Genomic DNA, 18,396 nt, shown 5'->3' on the forward strand with positions numbered 1-18,396 from the left:
CTTCTCTGGCAGAGCCGAAGGAACGCAGCTCCCCATCGCTAGAATGGGGTTTCCCACCTAAAACTGGGCTCCTCGAAGGCAGAATTGCAGAAAGCCAGCAGGGGCTTGTGCCGCTCAGAGCGCTGCCACAAAGCGTGGCGATGCTGGGACGGTTTCAGGAGCTTTGCAGCAGGAGAAGATGAACTGCGGACTGTTTTCAGCTGATGGTAAATTAAAGGTTGCACCGTGCTGCAAAGGAGAAGCAGGAGACAGCGATCCCGCTGTGGATGCTGGGGTCAGTGCGGGCTAATGATTGGTGTTTACTGGCATTTGGCCCCATGATGTCCCGGTTTCCCCGAAGATATTGGCTCTCTCCTTTTCCATGAGCTGAAGACGGAGCTCCGGTCTCTTGCAAGATCCCCCGCAGCGGGAGCTGGCCAGGAGAAGGCTCTGCTCAGCCAGCCAAGCAGATACACAGTAAAATCACCAACTTCAGCGGTAATTTAACCACCACCATCCAAGACCAGTATTCACAATTTCAGGTGGGAGCGGGATCTCCAGGTGTGGGTTTTCCTGGGGAGGTGCTTTGCCTGTAGATATTTCAAACGGTGCTATTATTTAAAGTCTCTTACTGTCATAAAACGATAATAACGCTTTTGTTTGCTCAGCTGGGCTCTGACCGTCGCCACCCCTCACCTGTGGTCCCTGTCCCCGTGCCGGGGGTCCCGAGGCTGTGGCGACCCACGGGCTGCAAACGCTTCGCGGAGCTGCGGGACGGGGTCTCACAGCTGCTCCTCCGCCTCCTCCTCCTCCTCCTCCTCCTCCTCGCAGGTAAAGCGCTGAGATGCCACAAATGTGTCGCGTCCAACGAGAACGACTGCAACAAGCAGGGCTCCCACAGCTGCCCCCAGTACGCCGACGCCTGCTCCACCATCACCGCGCCCAGTGAGTCCCTCGGCTGGGGGCGCTGGGGACGCTGGGGGGGCTGGATGGGACCGGGGCAGCCCGGGGGCTGGATTCCCCGCGTCCCCGAGCAGCAGGGATGAGCCGCTGGTTTTCAGTCCTCGTGTGCCTTTCCTTGCAGACAGCGTCATTAAGTCCTGCTCCTACAAGTCCTTCTGCGACCAAGCCCGGCGCGGGGGCTCCGGGGGGGCCACCCTGCAATGCTGCTTCAGCGACGACTGCAACGGGCCGGCGCGGGGCGCCCGGAGCGGCGGGGGGGCCCTGGCGCTGCGCCCCCCCAGGCTGCTGGCGGCCGCGCTGGCGGGGGCGCTGCTGCTGCGCTGGCTCTGAGCTCGGTGGGGCCAGTGGGGCAGCCCCACGTAGCTGCTTGCTGCCGTAGCCTAGGGACGCGCAAAGCGAAGTCGCCACCAGGCAAATAAACGCTGCAGTTGAAACCCCTGTTCCCGGACCGTGCTTCTTGTTCACAGGAAAACCTCCGCAGAACGGCCCCAGCCAAGGCGACGTGGCTGCCCAGTGCTCCCCACCCGAGCACAGCCCCCTCCCCGCACATCCCGCCCACGTCGGTGCTTTTGGGCTGCTTTGGGCCCATTTGAGGGGTTTCTCTCCTCCTGTGGCTGCAAAGATACGGGCCTGGATGGACTCTAAATATATTCGGTGTGAAATACTGGCCAAGCCTGCTCGGTGCAGCTCTCTGCACTGCTCGGTGGGAGGAAACCACCCTTGGGGACCCCCCGGCCTCTGCGGGAAGTCCTGCAGCCCAGAGCCCCCCAGGGGCAGGCACAGGGCCCCGGCCCAGGAGGTTTTGCAGTCTAAGGAGTGAGGAAGAAAGAAAAGGGGCAGGGACGATGGAGGAGGAGAGGAGTGGGAATCTGACTGCAAGACACACAATGCAGGGCAAGCCCCTGCTGCTCCTCCAGCAAAGCAGGAGTCAGGAGTTTCCCATAGTCATAGTGCAAGAAAAAAGGGAACAGGTACTGAAACTGAACAGAGCAAGCTGGAACAGAGGAGAAGAAATAACCCAGCACACGTAGATTCAGCCGTGGAACACTCTGCTGCAGGATGCTACTGAAACAGAGACCGCTCTGAGTGCTGCAGGGTGAAAAGTCCTCGAGAACTGGATCTCATGGCGGTGATGCCCCCCATGAGAGATGCTTGGCTGCTACCACCAGAGAGGAGACGTCCCAAAAGCAGATCATTCTGTGTCTGCTGTGGGTCGTGCTCCTTTCCCTGGGCACACGAAGGATGTTTTCCTGTGGGGGACACTGGTGCCACCTCCAAAGGCCCCGGGGTAGAGATGTGCCCTGTCCTGGGACCCCCTCCTGCCCCTGCATCTGCTGATGGGTGTCTCTGGGGGCTCGGGGGCTGCCCGCACCCTGGGCAGCAAAATAGACAGAAAAGTCTAGGAGGAGAACCGAAAGGCTCTGCGAATAAAGGAAGAGCGGCAGTGTGACCAGCTGCCGTGTGACTGTGCCCACAGAAAACAGAGCTGCTTCAGACCCCGGCGCGAGTCACGAGGGCTGCGAGAGCTGCCCTGCTACAAAAATACTCTGGAACAGTTGAGTCTCTGCAAGGCAGGCGGGGATGAGGAGCAGGACACACAGGGCTGGCGGGGATGAGGAGCAGGACACGCAGGGCTGGCGGGGATGAGGAGCAGGACACGCAGGGCTGGCTTGGACAAGGAGCAGGACAGGCAGGGCTGGCAGGGACGAGGAGCAGGACACACAGGGCTGGCAAGGATGAGGAGCAGGACAGGCAGGGCTGGCAGGGACGAGGAGCAGGACAGGCAGGGCTGGCAGGGAAGAGGAGCAGGACACACAGGGCTGGCAGGGACGAGGAGCAGGACAGGCAGGGCTGGCAGGGACGAGGAGCAGGACAGGCAGGGCTGGCGAGGATGAGGAGCAGGACACACAGGGCTGGCAGGGACGAGGAGCAGGACAGGCAGGGCTGGTGGGGACGAGGAGCAGGACACACAGGGCTGTCAGGGACGAGGAGCAGGACAGGCAGGGCTGGCAGGGATGAGGAGCAGGACACACAGGGCTGGCAGGGATGAGGAGCAGGACACACAGGGCTGTCAGGGACGAGGAGCAGGACAGGCAGGGCTGGCAGGGATGAGGAGCAGGACACACAGGGCTGGCAGGGATGAGGAGCAGGACAGGCAGGGCTGGCGAGGATGAGGAGCAGGACACACAGGGCTGGCAGGGATGAGGAGCAGGACAGGCAGGGCTGGTGGGGACGAGGAGCAGGACACACAGGGCTGTCAGGGACGAGGAGCAGGACAGGCAGGGCTGGCAGGGATGAGGAGCAGGACACACAGGGCTGGCAGGGATGAGGAGCAGGACAGGCAGGGCTGGTGGGGACGAAGAGCAGGACACACAGGGCTGGCAGGGCAAGGCCAGCGCACACCCGCATGTTGCTGTGTCTGCGCTCCCTGCCTGGGTGGCTCTGAGCCCGCTCAGCACGGGCACAAATGGGTTTATGTGGGCAAAGCTGCCGCGGGCTGGTGGCATCACCGGCGAGACGGCCAGAGCCTGCTGGCCACAGGACCACGGCCCTGTCCTCGCCCCACGGAGCAGCCGGCCCCACTGCCAGGCAGCAAAGCTGCTTCTCTAACCTCCTTGTTTTCTCTTTGTTTGTTTGCTTCTTTTTTTTGAGTCTAAGTATAACCCAGATGCTGCGGCCTTCATTTCCATAACTGGCGGGTTTTCATGCTTCAGGTTTTGGTTCCCTTATAGCAGCTTCAAAAGCCCCAGAGCGAGCGCTTGTCGCTTTCAGACTCTGGTTCCATCAGCGTTTGCTGCTGGGTGAGGATGGGCTTTAGGGTCTGTGGCCGTCCGTGAGCGTGGGAGACGGGCAGCACACGGAATAGCCCACCGGCTCATTAAGGGATGATCCTTCCTTTGAAAGGTACGAGGGGCAATGCCAAAATCCTGCTCTGCACAGCGAAAGGGGCTTCAGGCCAGAGCCGCCCGGGTGCACCGGCTGCAGTTACAGAGCGAGGGCTCTCGGGGAGCGCTGGCAGCGGCCGATGTGGAGGGAGGACCTCGCTGCTTTTCTCCTGATGTAATTACTGAATGATGCGTTTTGGGCCACAGCCTCTGGCAGGGCGGGGGCTGCGCTGTCCCCCACGGGGAATCCACGGAGGGGTGAGAGCGGGGAGGGAAGCGGCTCCTCCGACACGTGGCTACGGTCACTGCCACCGGCGCAGAGAGCAGCCGTGACTGCATGGTGCATTTATTTAATGGCACTTAATGCGGTGCTTTGAAAGAGGCCAGATGGGGAAGAGCCCTGCCAGGGTCCAACAGGGTATTTCTGTAAAAAATAACCCCTTGTGCAAAACGCTGGGAGAGCATCGCTTGGCATCCATGAGAGCACGGCCCCCCGCGCGCCCTCGGCAGTGCCGGCAGCACCAGCATCGGTTTCACCCGTGCTGGAAGAAAGTGCTTTGGGGCAGATGCAGCTCCAGAGAGAAAGCGGGGACTTCCCGAGGGTGCAGCCCACGCTGTCCTGGGGAAAGAGCGAGTGTTTCCTGCTCCCCAAGCCCACCCTGAACCTGAGCAGCAGCTTTGCCGTGTGATGCTCCTGCAGGAGCCGCGACCCAACCCGGGCAGCTGGTGTCCATCCAGCGCCACCCGGCAGCACACGTTGAAAGCCTGGTGAGAGCCGGTGTCCCTGCTCGTGCGGCGCGGCTGCCGTGGGCTGCAGGAGGCCGCTCGCTCCGTGACAGACTGCGGTTTCGCCTGCTCCCGGGGCGGTGACGCGGCCCCAGAGCAGAGTCACACAGACACGAACACACGTGGTTTCGGTAGCAGCGTTTGGGCAATCTTCTGCAACATGGGGGGGGAAGGAGAGAAATCTTTGTTCTAAAAATGACCCAGGCCATAGGAAATGCTGGGGGTTGAGGCGATGTGTTTGCTTAACAACACTTCGTATGTACAGCAGGTGCTTTACAGTGTGCATTTGCTCTGGGAAAAAAACGAATCTCCAAATGCATAGCACTGGATTCTCAAAACTAGAGTCTTGCCTTAAAATGAAAAAGGAATAGCTGGGCTGACAGAACCCGGAGCTGAACAAAACTGGTGGCGATGGCCTGAGTCTGACGCAGAACCTGAGGCAATTCACAGTCCCAGGCGCACGCTGCTCTCATCTGCTTGCCTGTTTGCTCAGATGCTGCTGTACTTGACGTTACACACCACAATAAACCGACGGCAGTGGGGAAAAGTTTTGTAAAGCACTAACAGTGCCCTGCATGGTTTGGAAGCCCTGGACTTCGTGTTTGCACCAGCACAAGGGCTGACGGTGGCGCGGGACCACCGGAGCACGCCCGCCCTTGGAAACTTCGCGTGCATGAGCATCCGCCTGCTGTTTTGTGAAAGGCAGCACAGGCACCGCTGGCCGGGCTGACGCTGGGAGTCCCGTCCCAGGCAGGCAGGGGCTGGGCCGGGGTCGGTGGTGTCAAGTTGTCCCCACGGACCTGGGAAACCCTTTGCCGAAACGTCCCGGTGAGTGAGCGGGAGCCGTTCGGAGGACGCGGGTTCACTGAGCGGTTTTCTGCGGGGCTCGCGGGGCTTTGCCGGGAAGGACCGGAGCCGGGGCTCTCGGGGCGGGGGCAGAGCCCGGGACCCGCTGCCCGGGGCGCTGACCGAGCCGGTGCCGCGGCAGGTGCGCGGGGGGGCCGCGGGGCCGCGCCACCACCCACCGCCCTCCGGCCCGCCCCGCAGCCGGCGCCCCGCACTCACATCCGGGGCCGGGTTTGCTAATGGGAGACGTAATTAACCCGGAAAGAAGCGGCGGCGGAGCCAGGGGCACACCCCCTCCGCCCGGCCCTCCCGCCCCGCTGCGCCGGCCATGCGCGGGGGGCGCAGCCCTGGGACGGTGCGGGGTGAGTGCGGGGCCGCGGCCGCGGCCGCGGCCGCGGAGCCGTGAGTGGGCGCGGAGCCGTGAGTGGGCGCGGAGCCGTGAGTGGGCGCGGAGCCGTGAGTGGGCGCGGAGCCGTCGGGCGCTTCTCCGGGGACCCCGCGGTGTCCCGGCCGCGGGGCTGCCCGGCAGGACTCCCGAGAAGGGTCTGCCCGGTCCGCGGGGTCGGTGACCCCCGGGCTGGGCTGGGGGCGGCCGGGGCTCCGACCCCGGCGTGGGTTGGTCCGTGGGGCCGGGGATGCGGCAGCAGCTGCTGTGGCAGCAGCTGGAAGTGTCCGTGTGTCCTCGGGGGCAGCGGCGCCCCCGCCGGGGCTGGCGGTGGGTGATCTCTTGTGCACGGTGCTTGCAGCGTGGGGACGGGGCTGGGGTAGCGAGGGCTGCGGGTTTGGGATGGGGTGCCTTGGGAGATGTGGGGGTGCTGCACGCATTGAGCTCTGCTTCGGGTCTGTGGGGTTGGTGGCAAACGTGCAGGGAAGATGTGGGATCTGCAGCTCTCCAGAGCGTGTTCCTCTGGCTGGTTTTCCATGGTGAGATGAAGAAACGTATCGTCGCTGCTCCCAGCCTGCCTTTCAACAGGTTAATTATTTCATTAATGCAAATGTCTGGAGTGAGCAGGAGTTAGTGGCTGGGCGCTGCCTACACCGTTTGTCTCGCGTGTCAACCGCCGACAGACTTTGGCAGGGCCAGCTCTGGAAACTCCTCTGCAAGGCCAGGTAGAAGGAAGTGGAGCTGCAACCGCTGTGCTTGCAGCCATCGCCCTGCGCGGCCGGGGCTGCGGGTGCCGCAGCTCAGAGCCCTCCTGAAACCGGGGTGGTTGCTCTGCACCCCAACCGGCACCGGGGCAGCTCAGACAGAGGGAGGAGGAGGAGGAGGAAGAGGATGCTGCCACTGCCTGCAGGTGTGATGGGCCATGGAGCTGCAGCGGTGCCCCTGGCCAGCAGTGCTGCGATGCTCTGGATGTCGGGTCTGCCGATGCCTTGGCTCTTTCTGCTGCGGGTTTCTATGGGTCGTGTTCCCGGGGCTGTAGCGGGACGGAGCAGGACGTGGGCAGCGGGACGGAGCAGGACGTGGGCAGCGGGACGTGGGCAGCGGGACGGAGCAGGACGTGGGCAGCGGGACGGAGCAGGACGTGGGCAGCGGGATGTGGGCAGCGGGACGGTGCAGGACGTGGGCAGCGGGACGTGGGCAGCGTGGCGGTGCGACACCGCGCCGGACCTGGGGCTGCTTCCTGGAAAGTCTGGCTGTGCGATGGCACACGAGGCCCTTGAGCCAGCGGTGACCGCGGAGGGGCTGGGGTGCCGTTCAGAGGGTGCCCTGAACCTCCTGCGTCCTCCTGGGAAGCTGTTGGCTGTGTCTCGCGAGCCAGGCGAGGGGGTGTTCTTTTTTCTGTGAACCTTCTGTAGTCTTCTTGCTCTTGCCATCTCATTAACTGAGCCAGAAAAGGGTTGTCCTTTGTGGTGGGATATTGTGATTCTGAAGACACACAGTTGTGTCGGTGATGGGGAAGAGTCCTGGAAGCCTCTGATGTGCTTTGCTACAAAACGGTGTAAACTCATAAAGGGGCTCTGGTAATGAGTTCCTGAGGGCCCGGTTCGGTGCAATGCCCATGAAGTTCAACTCGGATGGCAGATTAACCTCCATGAGTTGGGCTCGGACACCAGCCGTAGATCATCCCCTCCTGTGCCCAGTGCAGTGCGATGGCCGTCATGTTTCCATAATGGATGTCCTTTATGTTTAGTTTAGTCTGGTGTCCTTCCTACAGCAAACACAAGTTTGGGTCTTGCACGGAAATATTTGTGACTCGGAGATTACAAAGTGCTGTATAAATAGTAAATGTTGGTGCAGAGTGAGGGTTTTCTGCTTCTCCCGGAGCTCTTGAGTAGGAGGACGAAATACCCGTGACCTGGGGGAGCTGGGGGTGCTGCTGTTGTCCTGTGAAGCAGTGCAGTGCTCGGTGGCTGCAAGGAGAGGGACAGCGGGGTGGGGACAGCGGGGTGGGGACAGCGGGATGGGGACAGCGGCTGGGGCAGCTGCGGTCTCCTCTGCCCAAAGGTTTTTGCATATCCAAGTGCAATCTGTGGTCAGTTCGCACAGGAGATAGAGCTGGTTTGTGGGCTTTCAGCTGAGCCACATTAATTAGGGATGGCAGGGGGACATAAGGAGCTGCAGGTGACCTGTGGGTCCCGTGTGCAGCCCCTTGGGCCGGGCGCTGGTCCTTTGCTGCCCGCTGCACACCTCAGCTCTTCCGCATCCCTCTCGTGACCAGAAATATCTGGACTTTTATTAGCAGCGGGAGGAAGAGGTGATTTATGAGGCCTGGTCTGAATGTGCTGGTAGGGTTTGAAGGCACTCGGGAATCTGCTTTGTGTGTGCTTCCTCCCGCCCGCAAAAATAACCCCACAAAAAAGCGTTAAAATGTGAGGTGCCCACGTAACCTTGCGTCAGGGCAAACGTGTTGTCTTAAAACAATCTCTTCTGCTGAAGCAGTTCGGTTTCCCTCTTAGAAAAGCCCTGATACTCATCTCGGAGACACTGGTGGTGAGCTCCGAGATCCTGACAACAGGTTGACTTGTTTTCTGCCACCTCCACCTTTGCAGCTGCAGCACAGCTCTTGCACAACCCTTGCCGCTCAGGGCCACGCTCCACGGCAGCTCTTCGGCTCAAAAATAGTATTTCCTCCTTTTCTGCATGAGGTCTCTCATCCGTGCAGCCTCCGCCTCTGGCACCTGTGCGAGTCCCCCTGTGCTGCTGGCCAGGCCGCGGTGGGCTCAGCCTGCATCCCTGCTGCCCGCGTCCCTGCTACCCGCGTCCCTGGTACCCGCTGCCCGCGTCCCGGGTACCCACATCCCTGGTACCCGCTACCTGTGTCCCAGGTACCCACATCCCTGGTACCCGCTGCCCGCATCCCGGGTACCCGCATCCCCGGTACCCGCATCCCGGCTGGGGCAGCGCCGGGAGGGCCCGTGCCCGGCAGAGCCGGTGCCGCGGCCAGGCCTGCGGCGATGGGTCATTGTTTTCCCTGCTGACTTGGCATCCTGGCTGCACAGAGTTTCTGCTGGAGTTGCAGATTGTTTCCCGTTTCCTGGGAGTGTGCTCGGGCTCTCTCGAGCATGCAGCCCGCTTCGGGATTATTAGTGGTCACGGTTCTCAGGGACCCGGTGTCTCAGGTCAAATCCTTTGCGGCCGTTTTGTCCTCTGTCGGGGGGCTGAGCCGTGGCACGGGCTGCCCCGCGCCGCTGAGCAGGAGCAGCTCTGGGGGCAGAGCACCCACCCCGTCCCTCCTCCGCAGGGTGATGCGAGAAGGAGCCCGGCATGCCGTACTTGGACCGGCAGAACCGTATCTGCGGGTTCTTGGACATCGAGGAAAATGAGACGTGCGGGAGGTTCCTGCGGCGGTATTTCATCCTGGACACGCAGGCCAACTGCCTCCTGTGGTACATGGACAACCCGCAGGTGAGCGCCGCGGGCGGCCCGGCCGGCATCTCCTCGCGGTCCCCGCTGGAGGATGCTCTCTGCTCCATCACTCGTCTCGGGGTCTCCCACGGCCGTGACCCCCTCCCCGTGGTTACTGTGGCTTCCAGGGCTGCCCCAGCGCAGCTCACACCCCCAGGAGCCCACAGAAGGGCTGTGCCCGTGTGCAGTGCTTACATCTCCCTTGTGGCTTAGTGTAGAGATGGTGGCAACAAGTCAGAGAGGGGGCTATCCTAGAAATACTTGTCATCTTAGAGGTGGTGTCACGCAGCAAAAGCTCTTACGGCAGGAGCTGGGGTCGGTGTCTGCTGTACCTGATGTCTACAGGAGCCGCCCCAGAGTTTATGGTCAAGCTCACAAGAGCAAGAGCCGAAGCTGAGCTCTAGAAAGACCCTGTTGGAAACCCCAGGGTGCTTGAGCGCTGCTCAGGCTGGGGGGGGCACCTGAGGAGCATCCGGCAGCGGATTCTGCTTTGTCCTGTTAAAAGGGGAAGGAGAAGCATCCGTGGCTCCTGGCCGGGGTCTGCAGCGGCTCCTGCAGGGGCCGTGGGGACGGCGCGGGCGCAGCTCAGCGTGGCCGGTCCCAGCTGCGCGTGGGGTGCGAGATGAACCAGGTGCACGGGGAGGGAAGCAGCTGCTGCTTTTGCTGCCTGACCCCGGGGACACCGGCGGGCAGCCCGGCTCGCTCTGCTGCCCCCTCCCCGTCGCTCATTAAATGTCTTGCAGAACCTGGCCATCGGTGCGGGTGCTGTCGGATCTCTACAGCTGACCTACATCTCCAAGGTAAGGTAGGGAGGGCTGGAGGGAAACGAGTGTTCCCCGTTGTCCCGGTCTCCCGGTGCCGTTCCCGGACAGGCGATGGCTCGTCCCGGCAGCCGCGCCGGGCTCCGCTCCGTCCTGGAGCCGGATGGGGAGTCGCACAGATCTCTCTGTTCCTGCTGAGTCATGACTTATAAATTAAGTGCAGATGAAGCAATGCTGGGAGGATGAGCCTTCTCCATTTCGGAAAGAGCCGCACTTATAAATTATATATGTTTTAATCTAAATGAAAGTTGCTGCAGGACGGCACTTGGTCACAAACTGCAGGACTAGGTTATGCCAGCGGCTTTAACTACCTACTGTAAATATGCCAGGAAAATGGAGGTTTGCTTGAGAAAACAAATTTAAAGCATTATAGAGTGGCTCTGAAGGAGGAAGCCGGTCAGAATAAATGCTCCACGAATGCTGTGCTTGGGGCCCCAGGGAGTGCTATTCTTATATAAATGATTCCTGCTCTTTAGGGAGAAACCACTGCTATTTTGCCTCAATTTTCTTAATTGCTGACAAGAGCGACTGTGCTAGTCCGGCAGAAACTCGCGTTTCCACGCCTTTGACAGCTCTGGGCGCTTCGCTCCGCAGCGGCGCCGGGGCACGGTGGAGCCGAGATGTGCCGGCGCCCCAGGGCCGTGCCGCGGTGGCGGAGGTGTCCCCGGGCTCCCACGGTGGCGGAGGTGTCCCCGGGCTCCCGCGGTGGCGGAGGTGTCCCCGGGCTCCCGCGGTGACGCGCGGTTGGGCTCTGACCAGGAGGTGCACGGGAAGGGGTGCGTGTGCTGTAGTGTTTACTGCTGTCTTTAACTGGCTCTGCTGCAGGTCAGCATCGCCACCCCGAAACAGAAGCCGAAAACTCCATTCTGCTTTGGTGAGTGATGGGCACCCCCGGCGAGGCCGTGCTGGGGGGCACACCCCACTACGGGGGCTGCGACTGGGGGTCGAGAGGTGCTGTCCTGTTGGTTTATTGGTTAATTAGCGTTAATAATGCCAAGCACTGAATGGGGTTCCCTAACTCTTCCTTCTGTTCCTGTTTTTGCAGTTATCAATGCTTTATCTCAGCGCTATTTCCTACAAGCCAGCGACCAGAAGGACCTGCAGGACTGGGTGGAGGCGCTGAACCGGGCCAGTAAGATCACGGTGGGTTCATTCTGCTCGTCACCGGTGCGGGGGTGTCCTGCGGTGATGGGCTCCCCGGTGAACGTCCTGCTGTGGCTCCACCGCGTCCCTTTGCCAGGCCAGGGCTGCGCGGTGACCCTGCAGGGCTCCGGCTTCAGGCAGAGATGTTCCCTTGTCCACCCCGGGGATTCTCCTGCTCCAGGTTGATTTGCTGCTGTTTGCTCGTGCACTGTGGCCCTCCCTGCCCAGCTGCTCTGGGGACGTTTGCACCCTGGTCTTGGGGACGTTTCCCTCCTGTGGGCTGGGGTACCCGTAACCAACTCCTCGCTGCATCTGTCTGTGCTTCAGTGATTTATTTACTCAGTTTTTGTTCCTCCCGGAACACCGGCTCTGGGGGGGAGGCACAGCCAATGCCCTGTGCTGGAGGGCGTCACGGGGCAGGTTGTGCCTGGATCTGAAGGGGTTTGTCTGCCTTGTCCTCTCGTTCACTGTCGTGTTCATGGAGCCATCGGTTGATGGTCGCTGACCCGGTGGCCGCTGGAGCCCGGGATGCGGGAGGATGCTGCGTGCATCTCGTGCAGCGCCGCCGCACGCTGGGCTTGGGGCTGGGCTGCTCAGCGTTATACCGGCTCCTGTGCTGGTGCATGTTGTTCCTGGTTCATAAACTAAACATAAGGAAAAATCATGGCAAACGGTCTAGGATTGGGTCCCATCAAACAACCTTTGTTCTTCGATTTTTTGTGTTCAAAACCACGGGAGTGTTGTGTTATTCCTGTGGGAAGCTCACCCACAAGGCCAGACCTGGCTTGTATTTTCTTGTTGTAGCTGCAGACTGGCTGCACGGGCTCTGGCTTGTGCCTTCTCCTCTGCGGGTTCAGGTGATATTGGCCACAAAAAAACGCCTCCAAAACTGAGTACGGATTTTGCCCGGAGGCCGCCACCACCCGTCTCGGTGTCCCGTGGGTGTTACCTCGGGGTGATCGGCCCAGGCGCCGGGGTGCAGAGCTCTGCTGCGGCTCTGGCGGGGGCGAGGGGGGAGCTGCTGCACGTTGTGTTTCTGTGCCTGGGTTTCCTGGGGCTGCTCTGCGCTGTGTGGGTGGAGGCGCAGACGGGCGCGGGCAGACGTTTGGGCTCTCACCGGGGTTTCACCGTGGGCTCTGAGCGTTGTGCCGTGGGAGCATCACGCCGAGCACCGTCCCGGTGCTGCACGGCGTCGCCGCTCCCCGCGCGGGCAGGAAGGATGGGGCAGCGGTTTGGGTGTTGCTCCCGGCGCAGAGATCCAGGTTGGGCTTCCGCTTCTCACCGAGCTTCTCCTCTGCTCTTGGCACATCGGTTCCTGTGTTTCCTCACCCTGCGTGGGGCCGTGGGCAGCGCTGCGCGGTGCTGGTGTCACCGGGACAAGGGACCTGTGTGGTCCTGCAGCAGGAGGCTGGGCTGGGGTGCTGTGATGAAGGCTGCAGCTCAGCCTCGTTAGGCAAACGCTCGTTAAGCCTCGCTGTAAGTAGAGCGGGGACAATTAAAGGAGCGAGTGTCCCACAAACACGCTGGCTGCAGAGGCGAGGCGCAGATGCATGGGAGGTGATGCTTAATTACCCACCAGCTCTCATCTCCCATCGCAGCACCTCCTGCGCACCCTGCGCGGGGCCCACACCCTGCGTAACCGGGGTGGCTTGCTCATGTGGCCCTTTTTAAAGGGACGTGGCTGCATTTGGGAGGACAGAGATGCTGGTGCCCAGTTCGGGCGTGGGGCTGCCCGGCCAGGTCATGTTCCTCATCCCGCCTTTCTCCCGTAGGTGCCGAAGGGCGGCAGCGTTCCCCCGGCCACCGAGATCGCGAAGCCGCCCGTGGTGCCCCAGGCCCAGGAGAGGAAGCCCCAGGTGGCCTATAAAACCGAGATCATCGGGGGGGGTGGTGGTGCACACGCCCATCTCCATCAACCAGGTGAGCCGGGCTGGAACCCCCGCGGCACCAGCACCCGCGTGGTCTGGCTGTCCCCCGGGGTTTAAGAGCAGCTCCTCCCGGGGATGAGCAGAGGCGGCGCAGCGCGGGCAGGACGCTGGTGAACCGCGCCGGGGCTGCCATGGTGACGCTCAAACCTCAGCCGAGCTGGAGGAGGGGTTGGAGGGACGAGGAAGGAGATAAGTGCAGAGGTTTCACCTCCGCCGCCCTCTGCGCTGCCGGGGGAAGGGCGGGTGCTGCGGGAGAGGGCGACGCTGCAGGGGGGTCCAGCCCTCGGGTGGGTGCTGGGTGCCCCCGTGCAGCGGGTGCTGGTCTTGGGCCAGGGGAACCCTGGTTTTTCTGCCTGAACTCCAAACATCGCAGTTTCTTTTGGGAGAATTTGGGTGTGAAGATGTGCAGTGGAGACTTGGTGGCTTTCCCGAGCGGTCTATTCCCGTGGTATATTGCCCGCTCCGGTTGGGAACCATCCCTGCTTTCCACTTGGGGTTGTCTGGCTCCAGCTCCCAGCTGGTGGGTTCTGTTCTGCCAGATGGAAGAGCTCCTGGTACCTTGTGTTTCCCCCAAGGTCTGCGGGCAGCCGAGTCACCTCCCGGCGTTTGATGGACCAGGAAATGAGGTTCTTTAGCTCCCCTGCTGCAAGGGATTTTTCTTCAGCCCTCAAATTGCTTTTCTGTAGCCTTTCCAATTTCTTAACATGCGGGCACCAAAAGGGTGCATAGCGCTAAGGCAGCAGTCTGAAAAGCTGCGTGCAGTGAGCTAAATCAGTTCCGACTCTGGTTCATTGCCCTGCTGGTGCCCAGGCGCTGCAGCTGGCCCTCGGCACAGCGCTGCGCTCGGGGCTCGCTCCGGCTCGGTTCCGTCCTGCCTTCTCACAGGGAATTCCCCTCCCGGCTCTGCCGGCCCCCCTAACCCTCTGCTCCCCTTGCAGAATGGGGGGGATGGCGGGGAGGGCAGCGACGTGGCCGCCCACCCGCTGCTGCGGCGCTCGCAGAGCTACATCCCCACCTCGGCCGCCAAGCCGCCCGCCGGGCCCCCCGTGCTCAAGAGCGGCTACTGCGTGAAGCAGGGGAACGTGGTGAGTGCGGGGGCCCTGTGCCCCGGGGGCCCAGCCGGTGGGTGGCCCTGGGCTGCTGCTGCCCCGGGGGTCGAGGGTGCTCTGAGGATGCCCTGGGGGTCGGGGATGCTCCAGGGATGCTCCAGGGACACCCTGGACCGTGGCAAGAGCAGCAGAGCCCAGCACCAAGCAGCTCCCTCCTCTCCTTTCCAGAGAAAGAGCTGGAAGCGCCGGTTCTTTGTTCTGGATGAGCTTTCCATCAGTTACTACAAGTGTGAGCAGGTGAGCAGCCCCTGCCGCCCCTCCGGCCCCTGCCTGGGGCTGCTGTCATCCCGTGCACGGCGCGGGCTCCACGGGAGCCCCCGGGACCAGCCCAGCCCATCGCCGTCTCCTCTCGTCTCTGCAGGACAAGGAGCCCCTGCGTTCCATTCTCCTGAAGGACGTCTGCAAGACCCACGAGTGCCTGGTCAAGTCGGGGTAACGCTGGCACCCCTGTTTCTCCACTGGGTTGTGCCGGGCTGGAGCAGCTCATGGGAAGCTCCGGCTGCTGGGGGAGCACTTAGAGATGAGGGTAAATACGGAACTTTTCCATCCACGATGGTTTGTGGGTAGTGACTGTCTATTTCTTGCTGTTTCTAGTGACCTCCTGATGCGGGACAACCTCTTTGAAATTATAACGAGCTCCAGAACCTTCTACATCCAGGTGAGGCAACCGGGGCCGGTTCAGTTTGCTGGAAAGCGAGTTCGGCTCTGGCAGCTCCTGCAAACGGCTGCAGGGCATGGGGCACGGGCAGCGCGGGGGAACCGCGGGCGGTTTCACTTCTCCTGCGCTTATTTATAACAGCGGCTCTTAGCGTGAGCAGCAGAAAGCAGAGAGAACAGCACAGAGCGCTCCGGCGAGGGGGGCAGCAGTGGGGATGCTGCGCACGGTGCTCCTGCCCCCTGCAGCGCCCCCGGCACCGCGAGCCCCCAAAACGGCCGGCGGGGTGGTGGGGCCGGTCTGACGCCGCTGTGTTCGCAGGCGGACAGCCCCGAGGACATGCACAGCTGGATCCGCGCGGTCACGGGCGCCGTCCAGGCCCTGAGAACCCGCCCCAGGGTAGGTCACGTCCCTTCTGCTTCGTGTTTAGTGTCAGATGAGGAGCGCGCCAATGTACAAGATATTTATTGGTGGGTTGTGTGAGCGCTGGGTCAGCCCGTGTCCAGGATGCACCCCAACGCAGCGCTCACGGGGCGCCTGTCCTTGCAGGAGATGTCCTTCGTGAGATCCAGCTCCCTGGCCAGGGCCGGGGGGTCCGCAACCCCCTCCCCGCCGAGGCAGCCGGAGGAGAGGCGAGCGCTGAGCAGAGCCCCCTCCGCCTCCTCCTGGCAGCCCTGGACGCCGGTGCCGAAGCAGCCGGTGCCGGAGGAGCTGCCGGCGCCACTGAGGGACTCGGTGTTCCTGCCGGCCTTCCCGGAGCACGATGCCGGCGCCGCGCCGGGAAAGCGCCTGCGGCACAAGTCGGAGCCGCAGCATCTCAAGGAGAAGCCGTTCCCCTTCGACCTGGACGATGAAAGCATCCGGACCTCCGACGTCTGAGCGGGTGCCAAGCCGCTCCCCGGCTCCGTGTGCGCTGCTGGGTCCCCGCGGGGCACGGGGCTGTTTAGGGATGCCCGGTGCCCTCGTGCCCGCCAGCATGAGCAGCGCTGCTCCATCTTCCCCGCGGTACAGGACGGGCTGGACCCGCGTCCCGGTGCCGGCTCTGCCGGGAGCGGGTCCCTGACCCAGCTCTGCCGCGGGGGCTCCGTGTTTCGGGAGGTGCCTCGGACAGGGTGGCCTGTGGGCACCCGCGCTGCCATTGCCACATCATTTCCCCCCAAAAAGCAGGAGGGGGTCTCAGAGGGGTGAAGGGGAGCACAGCCTTTCTTGTCCTTGGAAAACCACTTTTCTGCCTTCTCCTGCTGCTCAGCCTTCCCCAGGCAGCGCGGGGGACGCGGGCGTGCGCCACCGCACCAGGGCCACGCCGCCACTTCCCGTTGTGGTGACCCTTTCCCTGGGAAACCAGCTCCTTACACTGCCTGGCTAGTGATGTATTAACAAATCTGATGGCTTTTAATTACTTTCTTTTCATACCCGTGGCCACTGGTGATCCCGGCACTGGTGGGCTCGTGGGTTCTTCCTGCGCCGATCCCGGGTGGGCAGGCGGGGTGACGGTGCCTCCCGAGGACGGGAGGACCCTCAGGGGGTGTCGGTTTTGCGCTGTGCCCAAATTGGGTTGTGTGGAGATGCTGGAGAACACTGAAACTATGAAAATGGGTGGGAATTGATGCAAACGGTACAGGGCAAGTGTTAATATTTGTTATTTAATTGTAGAAATCTAGATCATGCTGTTTTTTTCTTCCCCTTTTTGCTTTATTTGCACTGGTGTTTTAAATCCTTTTTTTTTAGGCTGACTTGCTGCTTGGCTCATAACATGATGTTTCAGGAATGATTTAATGGTTTGGTAAGCCTGTCAATCCCAGTCACAGCGTTTGGTGATGGTGCTCTCACCTCCTTTCTGGGAGCCATCAGCTGCAGAGGATGATGCTCACTGTGTGCGGGGCTTCAGAGCCATGGAGCTTGATAATTGCAAAGTTCCTCGGGCCTGGGATGGTGAAGCAGAAGCTCGTTGCACAATTAGGGTTAATTATCCAGGAGGAGAAAACTCCCAGCAGCTCCAGCGCGGTTGCACCATTCCCGTTTCTCTTTCTCGCCCCCACCCTCCCGCGTCCCGGGGCAGCGCGAGGGCTGAGCCGCGTGTTCCGCGTGAGCCCGGACCCACGGGACGCGGTGCTGCTGCGGGGAGGAGCGGGGATGCAGTCGGACCCGAGGGAGCTTTGCAGTGATTTTTTAAAGCAAACTGCTCCCCATTCCTCCCCGTGTGCCCCTGCAGCTGCTCCTTTGGAAACCACAGCGTGTGCCGAGTTCCCCGCGTTCCCAGGGATGCGGGCGGATCTGAGGGATCTGTGCAGCAGTGGGGTGCGAGGGTTTGCTCTTTGCTATGGAACGCCCAGCGGTTTCAGTCCAAGTGCTCTTAGGGCTGGGGTGCCGGTTGCCCCTGCCACCCCCGCCCGCAGATGCGGCTGCGGGACGTGGAACCTCTGCTTTCCCAGGGTTTTAAATAAAGAAGGAAATCCCGGTTGCTTTTCCAGGCTGCGGGTCGCGCTGTGCTTTGGTTAACGATTGCCGGGGTGGCGTGGGGGGACAGGCTGCAGCAGCAGGGGCACTGCGGTGGTGGCGGGGACAGCACAACCAGCTGTGGGGCAGCAGGACACCCGTGGGGCTGATACCCGCATGTCCCTTCATGCAGCCCGTGACAGCCCCATGCAGCCCGTGACAGCCCCATGCAGCCCGTGACAGCCCCATGCATGGGGAATCGGCTCCTGCTGCTGCGCTGGGGACGTGGGCAGATGGGGCTTGTGCACGTGGGATTATCATAGTTTTTCTTCTTTCTGGCTCACTGCATGGTTCCCCTGCCTCACGGGCTCTCAGCGCTGCTGTTCCGCTGGCCTGGAGAATGCGGCGGTTCCACGAGGAAGCCTCCCACCGCCTGGGGACCCAGCCAGCTGCCAGAGTCACATCACACGTGACCTACATGAGATACGAACCCCATTCCTGGGAGAGGAGGAGCTGTTGCAATAAAGCACAAACCAGAACTGGAACAGGCAGAATTCCTGGCTGCATTGAACCCCGTTGCAGGTCCAGTGGAGGCAGAAGTAACAGGCAGAAATCTGACAAATGCAAACAGCCAGAGGGTCCTTGGTTTGCAGAACTGCGTGTGAGCAGATAGTGTCAGTTTGCTGTATTTTACATCAAATGTGACCCAACTTTTGCATATCTGGACTTTGTGTCTTGTTCTGGCTGTCACTTACTGCAGCTTCCCTTTCCCGTTTTTATTCAGCTCGGTGAGTGTTCAGGCTGCATCTGGTGGGGGTTCCTCTTTTGGGTGCGTGGTTGCTTGACGCTCCCCCTGTTTCGGTGCCACCTGCGCCCTGTGCTGTGGGCTGGGGCCGGAGGGGTGACCAGACGGGTGGGAATTGACCCCTCCCCAGTCTCTCTAAACACCTAAAGGTTTACAAAGTCTAGCGACACAAAACCACAGGCTGGCAGCC

General features: G+C 61.8%; 1 protein-coding gene across 1 annotated transcript; it reads left to right on the forward strand.

Moving 5' to 3' along the window:
* The first annotated feature begins 5,363 nt into the window (after window positions 1–5,363).
* PLEKHA2 (pleckstrin homology domain containing A2) lies at window positions 5,364–17,436 on the forward strand. The gene is given in 13 exon segments (XM_071799361.1): window positions 5,364–5,441; window positions 9,146–9,309; window positions 10,053–10,109; window positions 10,956–11,004; window positions 11,176–11,273; window positions 13,046–13,153; window positions 13,155–13,193; window positions 14,140–14,286; window positions 14,479–14,547; window positions 14,672–14,742; window positions 14,905–14,968; window positions 15,287–15,364; window positions 15,515–17,436. Coding segments are annotated over 12 exon segments (1,251 nt in total). The 5' UTR covers window positions 5,364–5,441; window positions 9,146–9,168; the 3' UTR covers window positions 15,845–17,436.
* The last annotated feature ends 960 nt before the right edge of the window (window positions 17,437–18,396 follow it).

This window comes from Patagioenas fasciata, chromosome 26 (genome assembly GCF_037038585.1).
Source record: "Patagioenas fasciata isolate bPatFas1 chromosome 26, bPatFas1.hap1, whole genome shotgun sequence".
Lineage (NCBI taxonomy): Eukaryota > Metazoa > Chordata > Aves > Columbiformes > Columbidae > Patagioenas > Patagioenas fasciata.